The sequence below is a fragment of the Pseudorca crassidens genome, chromosome 9, assembly GCF_039906515.1.
Source record: "Pseudorca crassidens isolate mPseCra1 chromosome 9, mPseCra1.hap1, whole genome shotgun sequence".
Taxonomy (NCBI): domain Eukaryota; kingdom Metazoa; phylum Chordata; class Mammalia; order Artiodactyla; family Delphinidae; genus Pseudorca; species Pseudorca crassidens.
Genome location: NC_090304.1, coordinates 56,893,546 through 56,911,810, shown reverse-complemented (window position 1 = coordinate 56,911,810; position 18,265 = coordinate 56,893,546). Strand labels below are relative to the sequence as shown.

The 18,265-nt window shown below is 39.6% G+C and overlaps 1 protein-coding gene across 6 annotated transcripts in view; it reads left to right on the top strand.

Moving 5' to 3' along the window:
• Nucleotides 1-12,578: 12,578 nt before the first annotated feature.
• Nucleotides 12,579-18,265, top strand: part of NARS2 (asparaginyl-tRNA synthetase 2, mitochondrial) — a 148,170-nt gene continuing 142,483 nt past the window's right edge. For all 6 annotated transcript variants that reach the window (XR_010946214.1, XR_010946213.1, XM_067750492.1 and 3 more), the window contains exons 1-3: nucleotides 12,579-13,081; nucleotides 16,056-16,165; nucleotides 16,686-16,806. Coding sequence is in view for 4 of the 6 variants with exons in the window: in XM_067750492.1 (XP_067606593.1) it covers nucleotides 12,923-13,081; nucleotides 16,056-16,165; nucleotides 16,686-16,806 (390 nt within the window). In the remaining 2 variants the exon portion in view is untranslated. The remainder of the gene's footprint in view (nucleotides 13,082-16,055; nucleotides 16,166-16,685; nucleotides 16,807-18,265) is intronic.

Sequence of the window (18,265 nt, the reverse complement as noted above, 5' to 3'; positions counted from 1 at the left end):
CACAATGTTGATTCTTCCAATCCAAGAACATGGTATATCTCTCCATCTATTTGTATCATCTTTAATTTCTTTCATCAGTGTTTTATAGTTTTCTGCATACAGGTCTTTTGTCTCCTTAGGTAGGTTTATTCCTAGGTATTTTGTTCTTTTTGTTGCAATGGTAAATGGGAGTGTTTTCTTGATTTCACTTTCAGATTTTTCCTCATTAGTATATAGGAATACAAGAGATTTCTGTGCATTAATTTTGTATCCTGCTACTTTACCACATTCATTGATTAGCTCTAGTAGTTTTCTGGTAGCATCTTTAGGATTCTCTATGTATAGTATCATGTCATCTGCAAACAGTGACAGCTTTACTTCTTCTTTTCCAATTTGGATTCCTTTTATTTCCTTTTCCTCTCTGATTGCTGTGGCTAAAACTTCCAAAACTAGGTTGAATAAGAGTGGTGAGAGTGGGCAACCTTGTCTTGCTCCTGATCTTAGTGGAAATGCTTTCAGTTTTTCACCATTGAGGACGATGTTGGCTGTGGGTTTGTCATATATGGCCTTTATTATGTTGAGGAAAGTTCCCTCTATGCCTACTTTCTGCAGGGTTTTTATCATAAACAGGTGTTGAATTTTGTTGAAAGCTTTCTCTGCATCTATTGAGATGATCATATGGTTTTTCTCCTTCAATTTGTTAATATGGTTTATCACATTAATTGTTTTGCGTATATTGAAGAATCCTTGCATTCCTGGAATAAACCCCACTTGATCACGGTGTATGATCCTTTTAATGTGCTTTGGATTCTGTTTGCTAGTATTTTGTTGAGGATTTTTGCATCTGTGTTTGTCAGTGATATTGGCCTGAGATTAGCATTTAAATTGGTACACTGAGAAAAGCAGACGGCCCTCCCCAGTGTGGGTGGGCATCATTCAATCCACTGGGAACTTGAATAGAACAAAAAAGGAGAGGAAGGTTGAATTCTGTCTCTGCCTGACTGATCTGGAACATCGATCTTCTGCCCTCTGCACTCCTGGTTCTCAGACCTTCAGACTTGGACTGGAATCTACACCATAGGCTGTCTGGCTTTTAGCTTTGAACTATACCATGAGCCTTCCTGGTTATCCATTTTGCAGAGAGCTGATGGTGGGACTTCTCAGCCTTCAAAATTATGAGAACTAATACTGATCAATCAACCACCAACTAACCAAATAACCCATGTAGCTTCCTATTGGAGCTTTTGCTCTAGAGGACCCTCAGTGCTACAGTGGTGCTAGTCAGCACTGGCAGGATGCCTTAGTTCCTCACCATGTGGGCATCTTCATAGAGCTAGTTCAGTACCTTTATGACATGGTACCTGGCATCCCCCAGAGCAACGGATCCAAGAGAAGAAGATGGAAGGGCAAGGTCTTTTATGGCTTATCCTCAGAAATCACACACCAACACATGCACTGTGCTCTTTTTGTTAAATGGATGACTACTGTGTGACTGATGAGGAGAGCACTCTACAAGGGATACGAATACCAGGAGGCAAGGGTCATTAGGGTCATCTTAGAGGCTGGCTACTACAACCAGTCACTAGGAAACTTACACCAAACTATATATATAATTTTGCTGGGCTCCATCCAAATGGACAAATATTAAAATATTACAAAAACAGGGGTTGAATTAACAACTTTTTAGTATAATTTATGATTGATATGTATGCGTGTATATATACATATATGTGTAGGTACATTTATATATACACATATATCTCATACTCCTTTATGATATATATCATATACTAGTAAGGAATGTCAAATGAAACTTAAAATCTTACATTTTTACATCTGTCAATGTATAAGATTCTGAAAGTAAATCCCAAAAAGAAGAAGATAAATCAGTTTTCAGGGCAGGTCACATTGTCAGACATTCTTCCTTACCGCTGTTCACAGGGATTGATGGAACTCAAGGAAGCCCTGCTAAAGGAAGAAATCTATTAAAGGAAATCTTCAGGTCCCTGAATTTTTAGGCACTACCATTCTTGTGGTAGAATCAGCTTGCCATCTTTGTTCTAATATACCTCTCACAAGCTGCTTCTATAGAAAGTTCAAAACAGTTTACAGAGTCATCAATAATTTTTTTCCTGCTGGAAAAACCAGAAATAATGATCTCTTTTTGTGTGTTTAAGTGCTTACCTAATTGTTTTAGTTTTAGACCAATAGTAAGCATTGACGGTTGTGTAGATTCTAGGAAAACCTCTCTTTCATATTCTTTGTCATAAGGGCAAATTATGTTGTTTTGACTTTGCTTTTTTTTTTTTTTTTTTTTTTTTTTTTTTGCGGTACATGGGCCTCTCACTGTTGTGGCCTCTCCTGCTGCGGAGCACAGGCTCCGGACGCGCAGCCTCAGCGGCCATGGCCCACGGGCCCAGCCGCTCCCTGCGCGGCATGTGGGATCTTCCCAGACTGGGGCATGAACCCGTGTCCCCTGCATCGGCAGGCGGACTCTCAACCACTGCGCCACCAGGGAAGCCCGACTTTGCATATTTTTAAGCAGAGGCTTTTTCCCCCGAATCTCTCTCTCATTATTAATAACATTATTTGTCTATATCTGACCTTACATGGCAGGGGGTGGGGGTGGGGGGGAGGTAATCCCTCAGGAGCAGGAGGAAACTTCCTTAAATGAAAAAGTATTTGCCAAAAGTCTACAGAAAAGATCATGCTCAACAGCAGTGGCATACCAGTAACACAACTGTAGACAATTTAAAACAATAATAAAACAGGCCAAAAGCCAATCTGCTTTTTATTTGCAGTTATAAACTAAAGCTGTGTTTGTGATATAGTATTCCTCCCTGAAAAAAACATTTGAGCATTTGTGAACACTTCTTCTTTATATGTAACATTTTTGGGAACTTTGGGGAAAAAATTGTCGATTCTTTTCAGTCTTACCTCATCAGTGGAAAATGCTGCAAAATGTAGATATGTATAATAGTAAAAAGACTTCCCTAGACAAGATGGAGTGCACAGTATGAAGCTGTGTGTCAACTGAAGACAAATTTTGAAAAGCTAATCTCAATCTTTGAAGTTCTGTGTGATCCAAAAGAAACTATGAATACATGAGGATCCGCTCAGATTTTACTGTCTGCCATATGTGATTTTTCTTTTCTGAGTTATCTTGTTTTCTGGTGTGAAATTTTAGAGGTTAAATATCAAAATGATTTGCAAAGAGCCAGAATCAGCTTCAAACAATGTACAGTGAAATTCCAAGCTTTAAAATTGTTCCCTGAAGACCAGACAGAAATTTTAGAGAAGGCCATTAACCATGCAATCAAAAATAAAATAAACATTTAAATAGAAAAAAATCCATTTTTAAAGAAAATGAAAGGAGAAATGATAAAAGATACTGGTCTTACATTGCTAAAAGAAATCAAAAGGGTAATTTTGAGGGCCTTAATCATTTTCTTCAAGAACTGTACACTATTTCCAAAGCAAAAGATCAAATAATGTCAAGTCTTGCTGCCATTCAGCCATTTTTCAACAATACAGCATTATAAAGGCAACCCAGAGAGTGGGTTAAGATATTTGCAATGCATGTAACTGAGAAGCACTCACATCTAAAATCTACGCATAAGAACTTGTATAGGTTAATAAGAAAATCAATTAGGAAAAAAGGACTTCTCAGTAGACGAATTGACAAAAAACTTAGTTCACCAGAGAAGAAAACCCAATAAAAATTGACATTGAAAAGATGCTCAAAAAGAATAATCAGGGAAATGTGAATTAAAACTGCAATGAGATACAACTATACCTCCACCAATATAGCTAAATTTAAAAGACTGATGAGACTAATTGTTAACAAGAATGTGAAGCAACAGGAACTCTCATATATGCCTAATAATACTTTAGAAAAAATGTGGCCCTACTTATTAAAGCTGAAGTTTGTATAGCCTATGATACAGCAATTTTATTCCTAGATTTTATTCCCAGATTAACTACATACATATGTACAGTAAGTTATGTACATTAATATTCATAGTGGTGTTACTTATACTGGAACACTGTTCCAGTATTGTCAGCAGTGTTACCCCAAACTGGAAACAACTCAAAAATCCATCAAATTCATATGGAACCACAAAAGATCCCAAATTGCCAAAGCAGTTTTGAGAAAATATTAACAAAGCTGGAGGTATCCACCCTCCCAGACTTCAGAGTATACTACAAAGCTACAGTAATCAAAACACCATGGTACTAGCACAAAAACAGACACACAGTGGAACAGAATAGAGCCCAGAAATAAACCCACACACCTGTGGTCAATTAATCTACAACAGAAGAGGCAAGAATATACAATAGAGAAAAGACAGTCTCTTCAACAAGTGGTGCTGGGAAAACTGGACAACTACATGTAAAACAATGCGAGTAGAACATTACCTCATACAATATACAAAAATAAACTCAAAACAGATTAAAGACCTAAATGTAAGACCTGAAACTATAAAAACTCTTAGAACATAGGCAGAACACTATTTGACATAAATCATAGCAGTATTTTTTTTGGATCTGTCTCCTTAGGCAAAAGAAATAAAAGCAAAAATAAATAAATGAGATATAATTAAAAGCTTTTGCACAGCAAAGGAACTCATTGACAAAATGAAAAGACAGCATATGGAGTGGGAGAAAGTATTTGCAAATGATATGACCAACAAGGGGTTAATATTCCAAAATATACAAACAGCTCATACTACTCAATATCAAAAAAAAAAAAAAATGGACAGAAGACCTGAGTAGATGTTTTTCCAAAGAAAACATACAGATGGCTAACAGGCACATGAAAAGATACTCAGCATCGCTAATTATTAGAGGAAATGCAAATCAAAACAATGAGATATCAGCTCACACCTGTCAGAATGGCTATTATCAAAAAGTCTACAAACAACAAATGTTGGCGAAGATGCGGAAAAAAGGGAACCCGTGTACACTATTGGTGGGAATGTAAATTGGTACAGCCACTGTGGAGAACAGTACAGAGGTTCCTCAAAAAACTAAAAATAGAACTACCATATGATCCAGCAGTTCTACTCCTGGGTATATATCTGGAAAAAATGAAAACACTAATTTGAAAAGATACATACACCCCCATGTTCATACAGCACTATTTACTATCCAAGATATGGTAGCAACCCAAATAGCCATCAACAGATGAATGGATAAAGAAGATGTGATATCTATATTCAATACAATGGAATATTACTCAGCCATAATAAAAGAATGAAATCCTGCCATCTGCAGCAACATGAACAGACCTAGAGAATATTGTGCTTAGTGAAATAAGTCAGACAGAGAAAAACAAATACAGTATGATATCACTTTTTTGTGGAATCTAAAAAATACTACAAATAAATGTATATGTAAAACAGAAACAGACTCACAGATATAGAAAACAAACTAGTAGTTAACAGAGGGGTGAAGAAAGTGGGGATGGGTAAATTAGGAGCATGGGATTAAGACACACAAACTACTATGTATAAAATAGATAAGCAATAAGGATACATTGTACAGCACAGGGAATTATAGCCATTTTCTTGTAATAACATTTAATGGAGTATAATCTGTAAAAATACTGAATCACCATACTATACACCTGAAACTAATATAATACTGTAAATCAACTATACTTCAATTAAAAATAAACAAAATAGGGGCTTCCCCTGGTGGCACAGTGGTTAAGATTCCGCCTGCCAATGCAGGGGACATGGATTCGAGCTCTGGTCTGGGAAGATCCCACATGCTGCAGAGCAACTAAGCCCATGCACCACAACTACTGAGCCTGCGCTCTAGAGCCCATGAGCCACAGCTACTGAGCCTTCGTGCCGCAACTACTGAAGCCCGTGCGCCTAGAGCCCGTGTTCCGCAACAAGAGAAGCCACCCCAATGAGCAGCCCCCGCACCGCAACAAAGATTAGACCCCACTCGCTGCAACTAGAGAAAGCCTGTGAGCAGCAACAAAGACCCAACGCAGCCAAAAATAAAATACATTTATATAAAAAAATAAATAAAATGAAAAAAACAATGCAAAAAATAAAAGATACACTCTGGCATTTACCTTATAATGTGGAAATGGATGATTCAGGAAATCCAAATAAAACCTCAGGCTAAATGAAAAAAAACAATCAGTAGAATGGATAAATAAATTGGGTTATTGTCATAAAGTGGAATACCATAGGGCAATGAAAATGAACACACTATAGGCAGTGACATAGTTGATTCTCACAAAAATAATATTGACCATGAGAAACCATATACAAAATAACACATACTGTATGATTCTATTTACATAAAGTTCAAAAACAGGCAAAACTAAATGATAATGTCTAGTTTGCAGAGGATGTTACAATTTACTTTCAACCCCATTTTAGGAAATGCAAACATTTACCAATGTGCTAGCCAATTAACAAATATCAAACTCCAGAAGTAACTGTACAAAATCAGAATTTGTAGCAAACCATCTAGTGGCAGGCTGTGTCCAATCTCTGCTAAATTTAAATTTTTAAAGAGTGATAAAAACTTTAGGCACCCTGGGAGTAAGTATGTTTTCTTCAGTCTGCAATTTGGTCACAAGACATTATAGAAATTTATTTTCTAAAATTTCCATAAGGTCGTGGCTAAATACATAAAAATTTCCATGATTGGTAAAACCATGGTGGGCAAGATCAATATCTCAAAACGGATGAGGAGAGTGACTGGACACATATAATGACATTAAAGGTAAAAGGTATTTTTAGAAGAAAATTTTAGTCTTATTTCTAGGAGTTTATCCTGCAGATATACAGGTTCTGCATGCATAGTGTATGTACAACATACTCACTGCAGATTGCATGAGAGAAAATTGAATAGGGAAAACAGTTTAACTATATAGTTCAGCCGTATAATAGAGTACCATTTTAATTATATTTAATTTAATTTAAAATTAAGTATATTTAATTGCATATGTACATATGTATACATACATATATGTATACACACACACATACTTCTATATCTAGAAAATGTAAAGATAAATAGTAGCTACCACTGAGGATGGTATATGGAAATAGGGTGGTTGGAGAGATTTTTTTTTTTATATGCCATTTGTCACTGCCTAAAATTATTTTTCATGTTTGTACATTGTTTTTCATAATAATAGTAATAAAAATTGTTTACATTTTTCAGAGGAAACTTTAAAAGCTGCAGTATGTAAAAGTTTCAGCAAACATCTGGAACTAACCAGATCCTTCTTTGAGGGCTGACAAGAGACTCAGGCAGGGGCCTAATTTCAATTCACTGGGCCCACATAGCAGGGCCCAGGGCAGTGGTTTTTGAACTCTTTCTTGCCCATCCACAGTAGGAAATTTATTTACATCTTGTATCCTAGTAGTTTCACAAAATAGCACTTATTATCCAAGATACCGATTTTTTTTATTCCTTTCTATTCTGCTGGTCAAAACCTACTAAATTGATTTTGTGTATCATAATTATGGTTTTACTATCTAAATGTGCAAGCCTACTGCACCATGACCACAGAAAACATTGGTTTAAAGGAGCTTGGGCTTATCTCCAGTTTGGTTCTAGCCCTTGTCTCTTAAAGAGGGGGAGACTGTCAACATCTCCTAGCCCAGAAGGGGTGAGACATGGCTGGGTGATGTGGAGTCTGCCTGGGAAGGGCCTGGAGCCCCAAGAGAGCCAGCTGAGGAAGAGGCTCCTTCTACACTCCTGACGTCATGCTCCACCCCCACCCACTGATGCCTCCTCACTCTAAACCTGAAAAGCAGCTTGGATTATAGGTTGTTTTGTTGTGGTAATATAGTATAATAGAAGAAACGAAGTTCAAGCCTCAAAGTAAGTGCCTCCTGAAAGCAAAGGGAAGAAAGCAGGAAAGGATAAAATCCAACTACAGAACAAGCACTTTCTCAAACTGAGTTAAAATCATTAGGTAGGAGACCCAGGAATGTGCATTTTAGCAAGCTCTGCTGATGGTTCTTATGCACACCGAAGGTCTGTACCTAAAAGAAATGTACACAAAATAGATGGAATGCATCTTGAGCCTTCTACTTTGGGATTTAGATAGAGTTGGTTCATGAAATTCAAGGGACTCCCTAACTCTGAAACTCATAAATGATGGAGGGTGTTCACTCGGATACAATACTCATTCCTCTATCACAAAATTCACAAGATGCTTCAGTTATTAATACTGTCAACAGCCCTGTGAAGGAAGTTTGACTTCCCAAAGATCCACAGCTGTGATGAGATCTCAACCAGGACTTCTGGTTGCCATGCTAGTGTTCTTTTTCACTATGCTATTGAAAATGATGGGGGGTGGGGTGGGATTATAGTTGAAATGGAATTTTGAGGGGAAAAAAAAGAGGATCAAAACATAGTATCTCGGGCTTCCCTGGTGGCGCAGTGGTTGAGAGTCCGCCTGCCGATGCAGGGGACACGGGTTCACGTCCCGGTCCGGGAAGATCCCACGTGCCGTGGAGCGGCTGGGCCCGTGAGCCATGGCCGCTGAGCCTGCGCGTCTGGAGGCTGTGCTCCGCAACGGGAGAGGCCACGGCAGTGAGAGGCCCGCGTACCACAAAAAAAAAAAAAAAAAAACATAGTATCTCTCAAACAACGAGATATTCTTTCTTACCCAGCATTGGTAAAAATTTGAAAGTCTGGGCTTCCCTGGTGGCGCAGTGGTTGAGAGTCCGCCTGCCGATGCAGGGGAAGCGGGTTCGTGCCCCGTCCGGGAAGATCCCACATGCCGCGGAGCAGCTGGGCCCGTGAACCATGGCCGCTGGGCCTGTGCGTCTGGAGCCTGTTCTCCGCGACGGGAGAGGCCACGGCGGTGAGAGGCCTGTGTACCGCAAAAAAAAAAAAATTAGAAAGTCTGACTCTATCAGATGTCATTAAAGGCATGGAACTCTGGGAACTCTTAGAAGCCTGTTGTGGGGTATATAAATTGGAACCAATTTGAAGAGCAATTCGGTAATATCTAGTAAAGCTGAAGATGCATATACCCCAGGCTTATGATCCCGAGAAACTCTTTCATGTGTATCCAGTATATTTATTGCAGCATTTTTGTAATCAAGGCAGATCCAGTTCTGTGGGACTCAAAGCCTATGTATTTTGGGAGGTTCTCTTTAAGAAAAATAATACAAAATTACAAATACTAAAGTATTTATTTAGAATGAGAAGAAATTTCTTCAGTCTTGGAAATCCATTTCCCTTTATTCTGAGTTCCTTTATAAATGCTTTCTGATTGCTTCCTCTCTCACCCTAGAATTCCTAGCAATTCCCAGCACTGCAGGGGGGAAAGAGGTGGGAGGGAAGGCAGAGGGGAGATGTGCATGTGAATAAGGGGCTCTAAATTTCATGAGCTTCATGGTAAATCCGTCTCTGTTTGTAATATAGAAACACTGAAAACAGCCCAAATGGCTATCAGAATAAGAATGGATAAATTATGGTACATTTATATAATGGAATATTAAAAAGAATGAACTAGACCTACATGGATATATCTCAAAAACTAAATTTGAGTTGGTTACTAATGCTCTGCTGTGTGTATTCCTTTAATTGACCATTTACTCATCAGTTTCTCTTTCTAGATTATGAGCTGCTTTTCTGAAAGTTCAAAACTACAAATGTGACTTTTTATGCTCTGTGCATGTACCTTACCGTTTTTCAAGTTAAGTTATAGTCACGATTGTTAGCTCCTTCAGAGAAACCCAAGATGCTTACAATATCCACTTCTTTTCTACATCTAATGTCTCCATAATTTCTGCATCAAGTACTATGTTCCTTTGTACTCTGAAGTCATGACCTTGAAATCAAGTTTTGGGTGTTGAAAGTTTTATGACTAGATTCAAGCACAATGAAAACCATGAACACTGACTGGTACTCCATGGTAGTATGGGATATCAGCATAGTGCCTACCTTTTAGAAGCTCTGAAGCTTTGCAAGTTTAGCTGGAAACTGTCAAGCCGAGCCTGGTTAAAACCTTCCCCAAAGCTGACAAGTAATGCTGACAGTGTTCATTGCACACACCTGCAGTATCAAAAGGTAACAGGAAGGATGTTTCACTTCTGTTCCTCACTTCTGTTCCTCACTTCAGGGCCCTTCAGGGAACTCCATGGATCATGGAGAGCCTGGTATGCATGCTAAAGAAAGCAAGTCCTCTTTATGTTGTAGGGAGAACAACTGAAGGGTTGCTTGATCACTGGATTACGAATGGGTAAGAGAATGGACTCTAGTGCCAAACTGCCAGTGTAACTTGGTACAAATTATGAAACCTCTCTGAGTTTCAGTTTCTCCTTTGAAAACGGGATGATGTTACTACCCCTGCTTCAGAGGGCTGTTATGAGGATTAAATGAGTGAATATGTGAAGAATATATTAACAGTATACATTAATATTAACATATTAATCCTGGAACATAGTAAGGATTCTGTGGCACTAGCCATCATTATTACCAGCAGTAATATATTCATTTTAGAAAGATCACTCTGGCAACTGTCTGGAAGTTGATGAATCCAAAAGGGGAAGTGTCACTCCAACACTGAAAATAGAAATAAATAAGAAGATGATATGATTTGATACAGTACGAAGAGTGGCTTGAACTTAGCACCAGACACACAAATACTGTAGTCAACTTTCAGTGATCTACATTTTAAATGAACTATCGCTAGTTTTCAGTTTCACCCACTGGTTTCCCTTGCCTTCATCATACTACTGGCCAGTGGTCCCCTGCTCAGAAAGCAACACTCTGACTTAAACAAGTAGTAGGTGACAGGGTAAAAGAAGTCAGGATCCTCACTCTCTGAGACTCAGACTTCAGTTCTTAAGATGCATACTGGGGAGGACCAGGTAAAGAAAGAAGGCAAGACAAACAGACGGCCTGGGTAGGAAGTGAGCCAACTGGTCACTATTTGTGGTCCCTTGGACAAGGTAGCATAGTCAAAGAGGAGATTTGAACTGGGATACATATCATTGGTATGTACGCCAGATTGTCTTGTTCCCCAGATTTTGCAACCAATACCAAAGACATACTTTTTTTTTTTAAGGCCCATAGCTACATAATTCAGAAGGCACTTAGCTTCAAGCTTCCATATTTCTGTTCTCAAGGTTCAGGAAGTGTCCAAGAACTTTGTATTTTCATGGGTGCTATTTTCTAGTCTGTTTTGAGAACAGTTTTACAATTCTTCCAGGCTTTTTGCCCTCCTGGCAAGTGTTCTTGGCTACCTTCTGGCAGGAAACACTTTCCTACATCCCAACCTGGCAAAATGCTGATCCTCCTCCAAAACTTAGCTTATTTCCTTTTGTAGGCTACCACTTCACCTGGCTTATACATTTATATTGGTACTTATTAGTTTATATTACAATTCTCTGTTTTCTTGCCAGTCTCCATGTCTAGACCATGAGTTCCTTGATGGAAGGGACAATGGTTTTATTTCCCACCTTGGAGAGACTGTATAGCATGACAGTTTAGTGGATGGAGCCAAGATTTCCAGGTTTAAATCTCACATTTATAGAATGTATATCCTTGAGCAAGTCATTTAACTTTTCTGTGCCTAAGTTCTCTTATCTGTAAAATGGGCATAATAATAGTGCAACTTTAAGTAACTAGCCCTTCTTTCTTTTAATCAGATAGAAAACTAGTTCATGAGTATCAATGAGTTACAGAAAAAAAAATTATTTTTGATACATTTAAAAGGTGGTCTAGGGCTTCCCTGGTGGCGCCGTGGTTGAGAGTTCGCCTGCCGGTGCAGCGGACACGGGTTCGTGCCCCGGTCCGGGAAGATCCCACATGCCGCGGAGCGGCTAGGCCCGTGAGCCATGCCCGCTGAGCCTGCGCGTCCGGAGCCTGTGCTCTGCAACGGGAGAGGCCACAACAGTAAGGCCTGCGTACCGCAAAAAAAAAAAAAAGGTCGTCTAATACATGAAGGGGTCATTGTTTCCAGGTCAAATAAACGCAGATAACTGTGTTGGAAAAGGAAACAGAGAGGCTCAAAGATTCTGGCAGGCAATGCCCAGCAATTCCTCCACTGTCTCTCCAACAGCTTCACACTGTCAAGCTTTCTCTGACTACCCCGTTCCAAGTCTCTTCACTTACTCTTACCTGTCAAAGGGTTACCTTCTGTACCAAGCCATCTTTGGCATCCCACGCTTAGGCTGTGTCAGGGAACTGATCACTCTTTTATTCAATTGTCTGTTTAGATGTCTGATACCACCCAACTGTGACTTTAGCAGGGGCTCAGAACTCCGAAAATACTGATCCCCTCACACTAATCCTCTCAACAATCAAGTCTCCTTCTGGTCCGCTTTCCTTCTGCATCAGTCACTCCTCGCCCTTCACTTTGCGGTCCTCAGCATCACCCGGAAGCTTTAGAAATGAAGACTCTTATACCTCGCCCCAAGCGGGTTACCTAGTTCCTTCAACGCTAACCTCTACAACCCTAGCGTCTTAACTCCGCCCCATCTCAGCTCCTGACCCCGCCCCTTCCTCCGCTTCGCCGCCTCTTTGCATGGAGTCACAAGTACGCATGCTCCGTCTGAACTTCCTCGTAGCGTGATGACGTTAGCGTTGGCGTGGTGACGTAGGGGTGGGTGCCGCGCGTGTTTCAGCTAGGAGGAAGCGCGTGAGTTTAGAAGCCACGCGGGGTTGTGGGGTGTCCCGGGAGCTCAAGGCGTGCGCTTTCTCTTTGGCCGTTCGCCGCTGAACGTCTTGTGTCCTTTCCGCCCTTTCGGGGTGGGGGAAAGCAGAGCTTCTCCACGAGTTGGGGCCCGTGAAGGAGAAGGGAGCCAGCGGGGGACTCTGGAGTGCCTGAGGGCAGGGCTGCGGCCCGGAAGAGGCGAGGAGAAGAGAGGGTTCCCGTAGGCAGGGTCCGCACGCGCTGGGATCAGGGCTGGTCCCGAGAAGGGCCTGGGGCGGCCGCGCTATGTTCGGAGCCCGGTGCCTGCTCCGAGCCCTGCGCCTGCTCCGAGCCCTGCGCTCCTGTTCCTCGGCTCCCTGCCCAAGGCACAAACCTTCAGCCAAACTGAGCGTGCGGGACGCTCTCGGGGCCCAGAACGCAAGTGGGGAGCGCGTTAAGGTCCAGGTTAGTGTATCGGAAGGCGGTGGGTTTGTCTTTTTCGTTGACTGATATGGCACGTCCACGTCTAGGCTATCCTTGTGCTGTCGGGTCGGACAGAACGACCGGCAGGGCAAAGTTAGAAAATGTAGACAATCGTGTGGGTCCACGTTTTTCTCCTCTCATTGGTTACCGTTAGTTTTGCCTGGAAAGTGCTGGAACTTTGCTTTCATGATACAGGTTATTACCCGTAAACTTGTTAATCATACAGCAAAATGAACGAGCCCCTTTTCTTTTGTCCCTCATAACGTGTGTCCACAGTTATATAGCTCCTTGAGTGCAGGAACTATGTCTTACCCGTCTTGATAGTCACACATAGCTGGCGGTAAATATTTGTTCAACTAAACCATACCTTTTATTGAACTTTTAACCACCTCAGTGCCTAAAATGGGGCTTTGCATAAAACTTATGTTAATAAATTAGGAGAACGAGTGGAGTGTAGCAGTCTGAAAGAGTTCTGGAGTCAAGCTGCCTCGGTTTAAATCTCTGCCGCTTAGTAGCTTGTTAATTACGGGCGTGTCACTTAACGTGCTCTAAACCTCAGTTCCCTCTTACGAGAATGGAGATAATAGTCCTTACCTCACAGAGTCCTGAATATTAGTTACAAAACATTTAGAGCAGTGGCCCACCATGAATAAATGTTAGTTGCTATCATTTCTCTTGTTAATAATAATATTTGCAGCGGCTCCACACAGAAGGTACCTCCTTAAAGGAGCAGACCAAGCAAGGAGGTTTGACTTACTAGGTTGCTGAAACACACTGATGCAGTTATTTTTGCTGTCCTCACATATCCTTGATTTTTAGCAGTATGACCAATTTCCCCCTCTTTGCATTTCTTTGGGTTTCATATTCTTTCTATTATCCAAATCAAAACTTTTTCCTGCATTAATCTATTAATTCGACATACATTAATACCTTTGTGTGCTAGTCTAGAGAGGATTCAAAGATGAAAAGAATGGAACATACTCGCTAGGTTAGAGGCTTTCACTTTAGTGCTGTGCAGTGTAATTTAGAAGTATCTGAATTGAGTGGTACTGTAATTGTAAAATAGACACTAATTTTGAAGAACAAAAGAATGCAAACTATCTCAGTATTTTTAATATTGATTACATGTTGATATATATTTTGGGTTCAATAAGATATACTATTAAAATTAATTTAACCCATTTCTTATGTAACCACTAAACAAGTAAAATTACATATGTGGCTCACATATTTTTGTCAGACAGTCCTGGTCTGATGGATAAGACAAGAAATGACAGCAATGTGATAAGTATTAGTGGTATAAATAGAAAACTTTGAGAATACAGAGAGGGAAGTTCTTAACAGTGTGAGGAGGTCAAAGAAGACTTCTTGCGTGAGGTGACATTTCAGCTGAGTCCAGAAGGATGTGTTCCTCAGGCACAGGAACCAGGGATAGGGTGGAAATATCATTTCAGAAGAGCTTGTTGACAAGAACATGAACTTTGAACTGAGTTCTGTGTTTGAATTCCACCTGTACTACTTGGTAACCTTGAGTATTTAACAAGGTTATCCTAACTTCTCTAAATATGTTTCATCTCTAAAGTGATAGTTCTTGTGAGGATTAAGTAGAAAAATACTTAAAAAGAGCTTAGGACAGAAGTACATTAAACAGTGCTCCATAAATGTTAACTTTTACTAACAAGTAAAAAGCAAGACATTGGTGCTTTGGATTGGGCGTGTTCAATTTATGAAGGGCCTTGTATGTGAGACTGAGGCAATTTACGCTTTATTCAGCGTAGCCCTGGAGAAAGATCAAGCACTTCCTAGTAGACTTAGGTTTAAATTCAGGCTCTGCCGTTTACCAGCAGTGTGGCCTCAGGCAGGTTATTTAACTTCTCTGAGCCTTAATTCTTCACTTGTAAAACGGGAATAATGATAATCCACATTGCTGTTGTGAGGAGGAGGTGAAACAGTATATGAAGAACGTAGTAATTAAAATGTTTGTTACATAGTAGATGTTCAGTACATGATAGATATGCTTCCACTGGATATATTCATGGATTTTCTACTGTGTGCCTGACAATAGCCTTCAATGCAACTAAAAATGTGATTCCTAAATCCACAAAATATTATGGACATGCAAATAAGTAATAGAAGGGCTTTAATAACAGTGTCTATTAGGGTGTGGTGGGGATACAAAGAAAGTCAGGATCAGTACAGTTTTTCTAAGTAGGATTATCTCACTTTTCCCAAGCACATTTGGTGGTTAACCAAACAACATCAACTGTTCACAGTTGTTCAGAGGCTGCTAGAATATTCTCTCAACCTCTATGCTAGTTAAATTTAACTAGCATAGAGGTTGTCATCTGTGAGAGAGCTGTTTTTAGTGTTCTACTTGAAGACATCTCATTTGTACTCATGCATACCTGTCATTTAAATTCAGAGTGTCTTTGAAAGTTTATGTGCTACTTAATATGATCATAATAAGTTTCTTGAGAACTCTTTTAGTATGATACTTTGTAAAAAAGAAAACCCCATAAAGATGTTTCTAGTCTATAACTACATAATCTCCCTTCTGGGAATTTGATATAAAAGGAGAAAGGAACCAAAATGTGTACCCTATTACGTGTAATGGTGGGGGAGAGGGGCAGGGGCAGGAAGAAAACCTGGAATATTAGGGGGATTGGTTATGTGAATTAGGCTCATCAACCTAACGGGATTTGGGACATCTTATTCAGAATGATGAGCTTTATTAACAAAACGACAACAGCAAAAAAGGTGGAATGCCAAAGCTGTATTTCACTGTGATGAGGACCATATAAAATTATATATGCATATTGGTAAACTAAAAGCAATTGATTTGTTCAGGCGGGATTATGAAGACTTATTTTTTTTCATTTAGTCCTCTGTGTGTATGTGTAATGAAAATATAAAATGTTTGTATTTTAAACTCACATTTAGAAATATTTCTCATAAGGGATGGATTCGTTCAGTCCGATCCCAGAAGGAAGTCTTGTTCCTGCATGTAAATGATGGGTCATCTTTGGAAAGCCTTCAGGTTGTAGCAGATTCAAGCTTTGACAGTAGGTGAGGTTTTGTTTGTTTGTTTGTTTGTTTGTTTTAAAGAGTACTTTGAATTTTTTTCATCTCCTCTGTTCCCCATTTCCCTAATCTAAGTGTTCATATCGCCCCCTCAGTGATCTTTCTAAACAAATCTTCTTTTCATAGCTTTGAGGCTCAAGTCCAAATACTTAGAATCAAGATCCTTCTCTCCTCTCTCTAACATCTTCACATGACAATATCCCCCACCTATCCTTTGCTTCTCTCTCAACTATGTGCAGCTCTTAACCCAATTAAAGGTAAAATCTTCTATCGTTAAATGGTTTAGGGACTTCCCTGGTGGTCCAGTGGTTAAGACTCCATGCTCCTAATGCAGGGGGCCTGGATTTGATCCCTGGTCAGGGAATTAGATCCCGCATGCCGCAACTAAGACCTGGTGCAGCCAAATAAATAAATAAATAATAGTTTAATGTTTTGAGAGCAAGGTTGGTATTAATATGAGGGCTACATGTAAGATCTTGTTTATGCTGTTGTTTTGTTATTATAGAGAACTGGCCTTTGGGAGTTCCGTGGAAGTTCAAGGGCACCTGGTAAAAAGTTTGTCCAAAAGGCAAAATGTAGAACTGAAGGCAGAAAAAATTGAAGTTGTTGGAAATTGTGATGCCAAGGTATGTGTTGTGACACGATTATGGAGGCCGTTAAGGCTTAATTTAAAACATTAGCAACGTTTTAAGTATGATTATTGGGAAGATGGCACTTGGAACTTTTCGATTGTGACTTCTAGGTAATTGGAACAGGCTATAGACTGAGGAATGTAGAAAGAGTAGCAAAAAGTATTTATGTAGACGGCTGGAGCCTTAGGAGTGAGAGCTAAGTGATAATACTCTGTGTATCTCTGTGGTGCCTGTCACTGTTGAGATTTGCCACTTTACAAGCATGCCTAGTCAGCTGCAGTGACAAAGACATACCAGGGCAAACCACGTTCTTAGGAAAGCTCTGCCTAGAAATTACTTTTGCATGATCTAGAACTGTACCATCTGGTGCAATAGCCACTAGCCACCCATGGCTATTTAATATTAAATCAGTTAAAATTAAATTAAAAATTCAGTTCCTCAGTGACATTAGCCACATTTCAAGTGCTCAGTGATCACATGTAGCTAGCAGCTACCGTACTGCATTGCACAGGTACAGATCATTTCCGTTTATCACAGAAAATTCTGTTGGATGGTGCTGGACTGTGGGGATGCTTAGGCTGAACAAAGATAAGAAATTCTACATTAAGACATGTTTATTCCTGTTTTTGCAAGACTCTTCTGTTAGTAGCTTTTTATGTATAGCCTGATAAACAGGTTAGAGGGAATAAAACCATAGATTATCAATCCAGTTTCTATTTGGAGAAAATGAGACCCAATCAGGTAGAATGGCTTGCATTAGGTTATATTGCTGATTAGTGGCACAGCTGAAGTTTATGTGCTAGCCATTTTAACCCCCTGTGGTTTAGCTACACTCATCTTCAAGTATTTAATGAACAAAAAATGAGGAATATAGGGAAATAGCATCATTTTATTTCAAATTCATTTTTAGTTCTTTTGGATAATTGAAATGTTAACCATTTTTATTTTTGCTTTTTTAGAGGGATGTTTGATTATTTAAAATTTGCCATGTGTTTTACTCTTCTTAAATTGTTTTCCCTTGGTGGGTATTGATGCTTTCCACTACTCTTCCCCCTCATTTCAGTGTCATTTTTAAGTATTCAGCATTAGGGAATTCTGAACCTGCTAACAGTCCCCAGATTCCTATTAATGTGATCATATTGTCACTTTCGTAGGTATGGGACGTATTTCTATATGACATAAATTAATGTGTGCACAAGGCCTAAAAGGAATAGATAGCTATGTTGGTAGCCTGTTTTAGAGTTCTTTTACTTAGCTTCTCTGTTATCTTTTTTATTGAAACTTTGGTTTTGGTCTGAAACTTTTATCCTATCTTCTCAATCTTGTAAAATGAGTGGGGGCAGGGAAATTTTTCTAGGTAGAGTCATAATTTCCTTTAAAATTGTTATGAATATACATTGCTCGTCCAGATGATACAAAGCTGTTGACCCTCGCTCATGTTCTGAAACAGCAG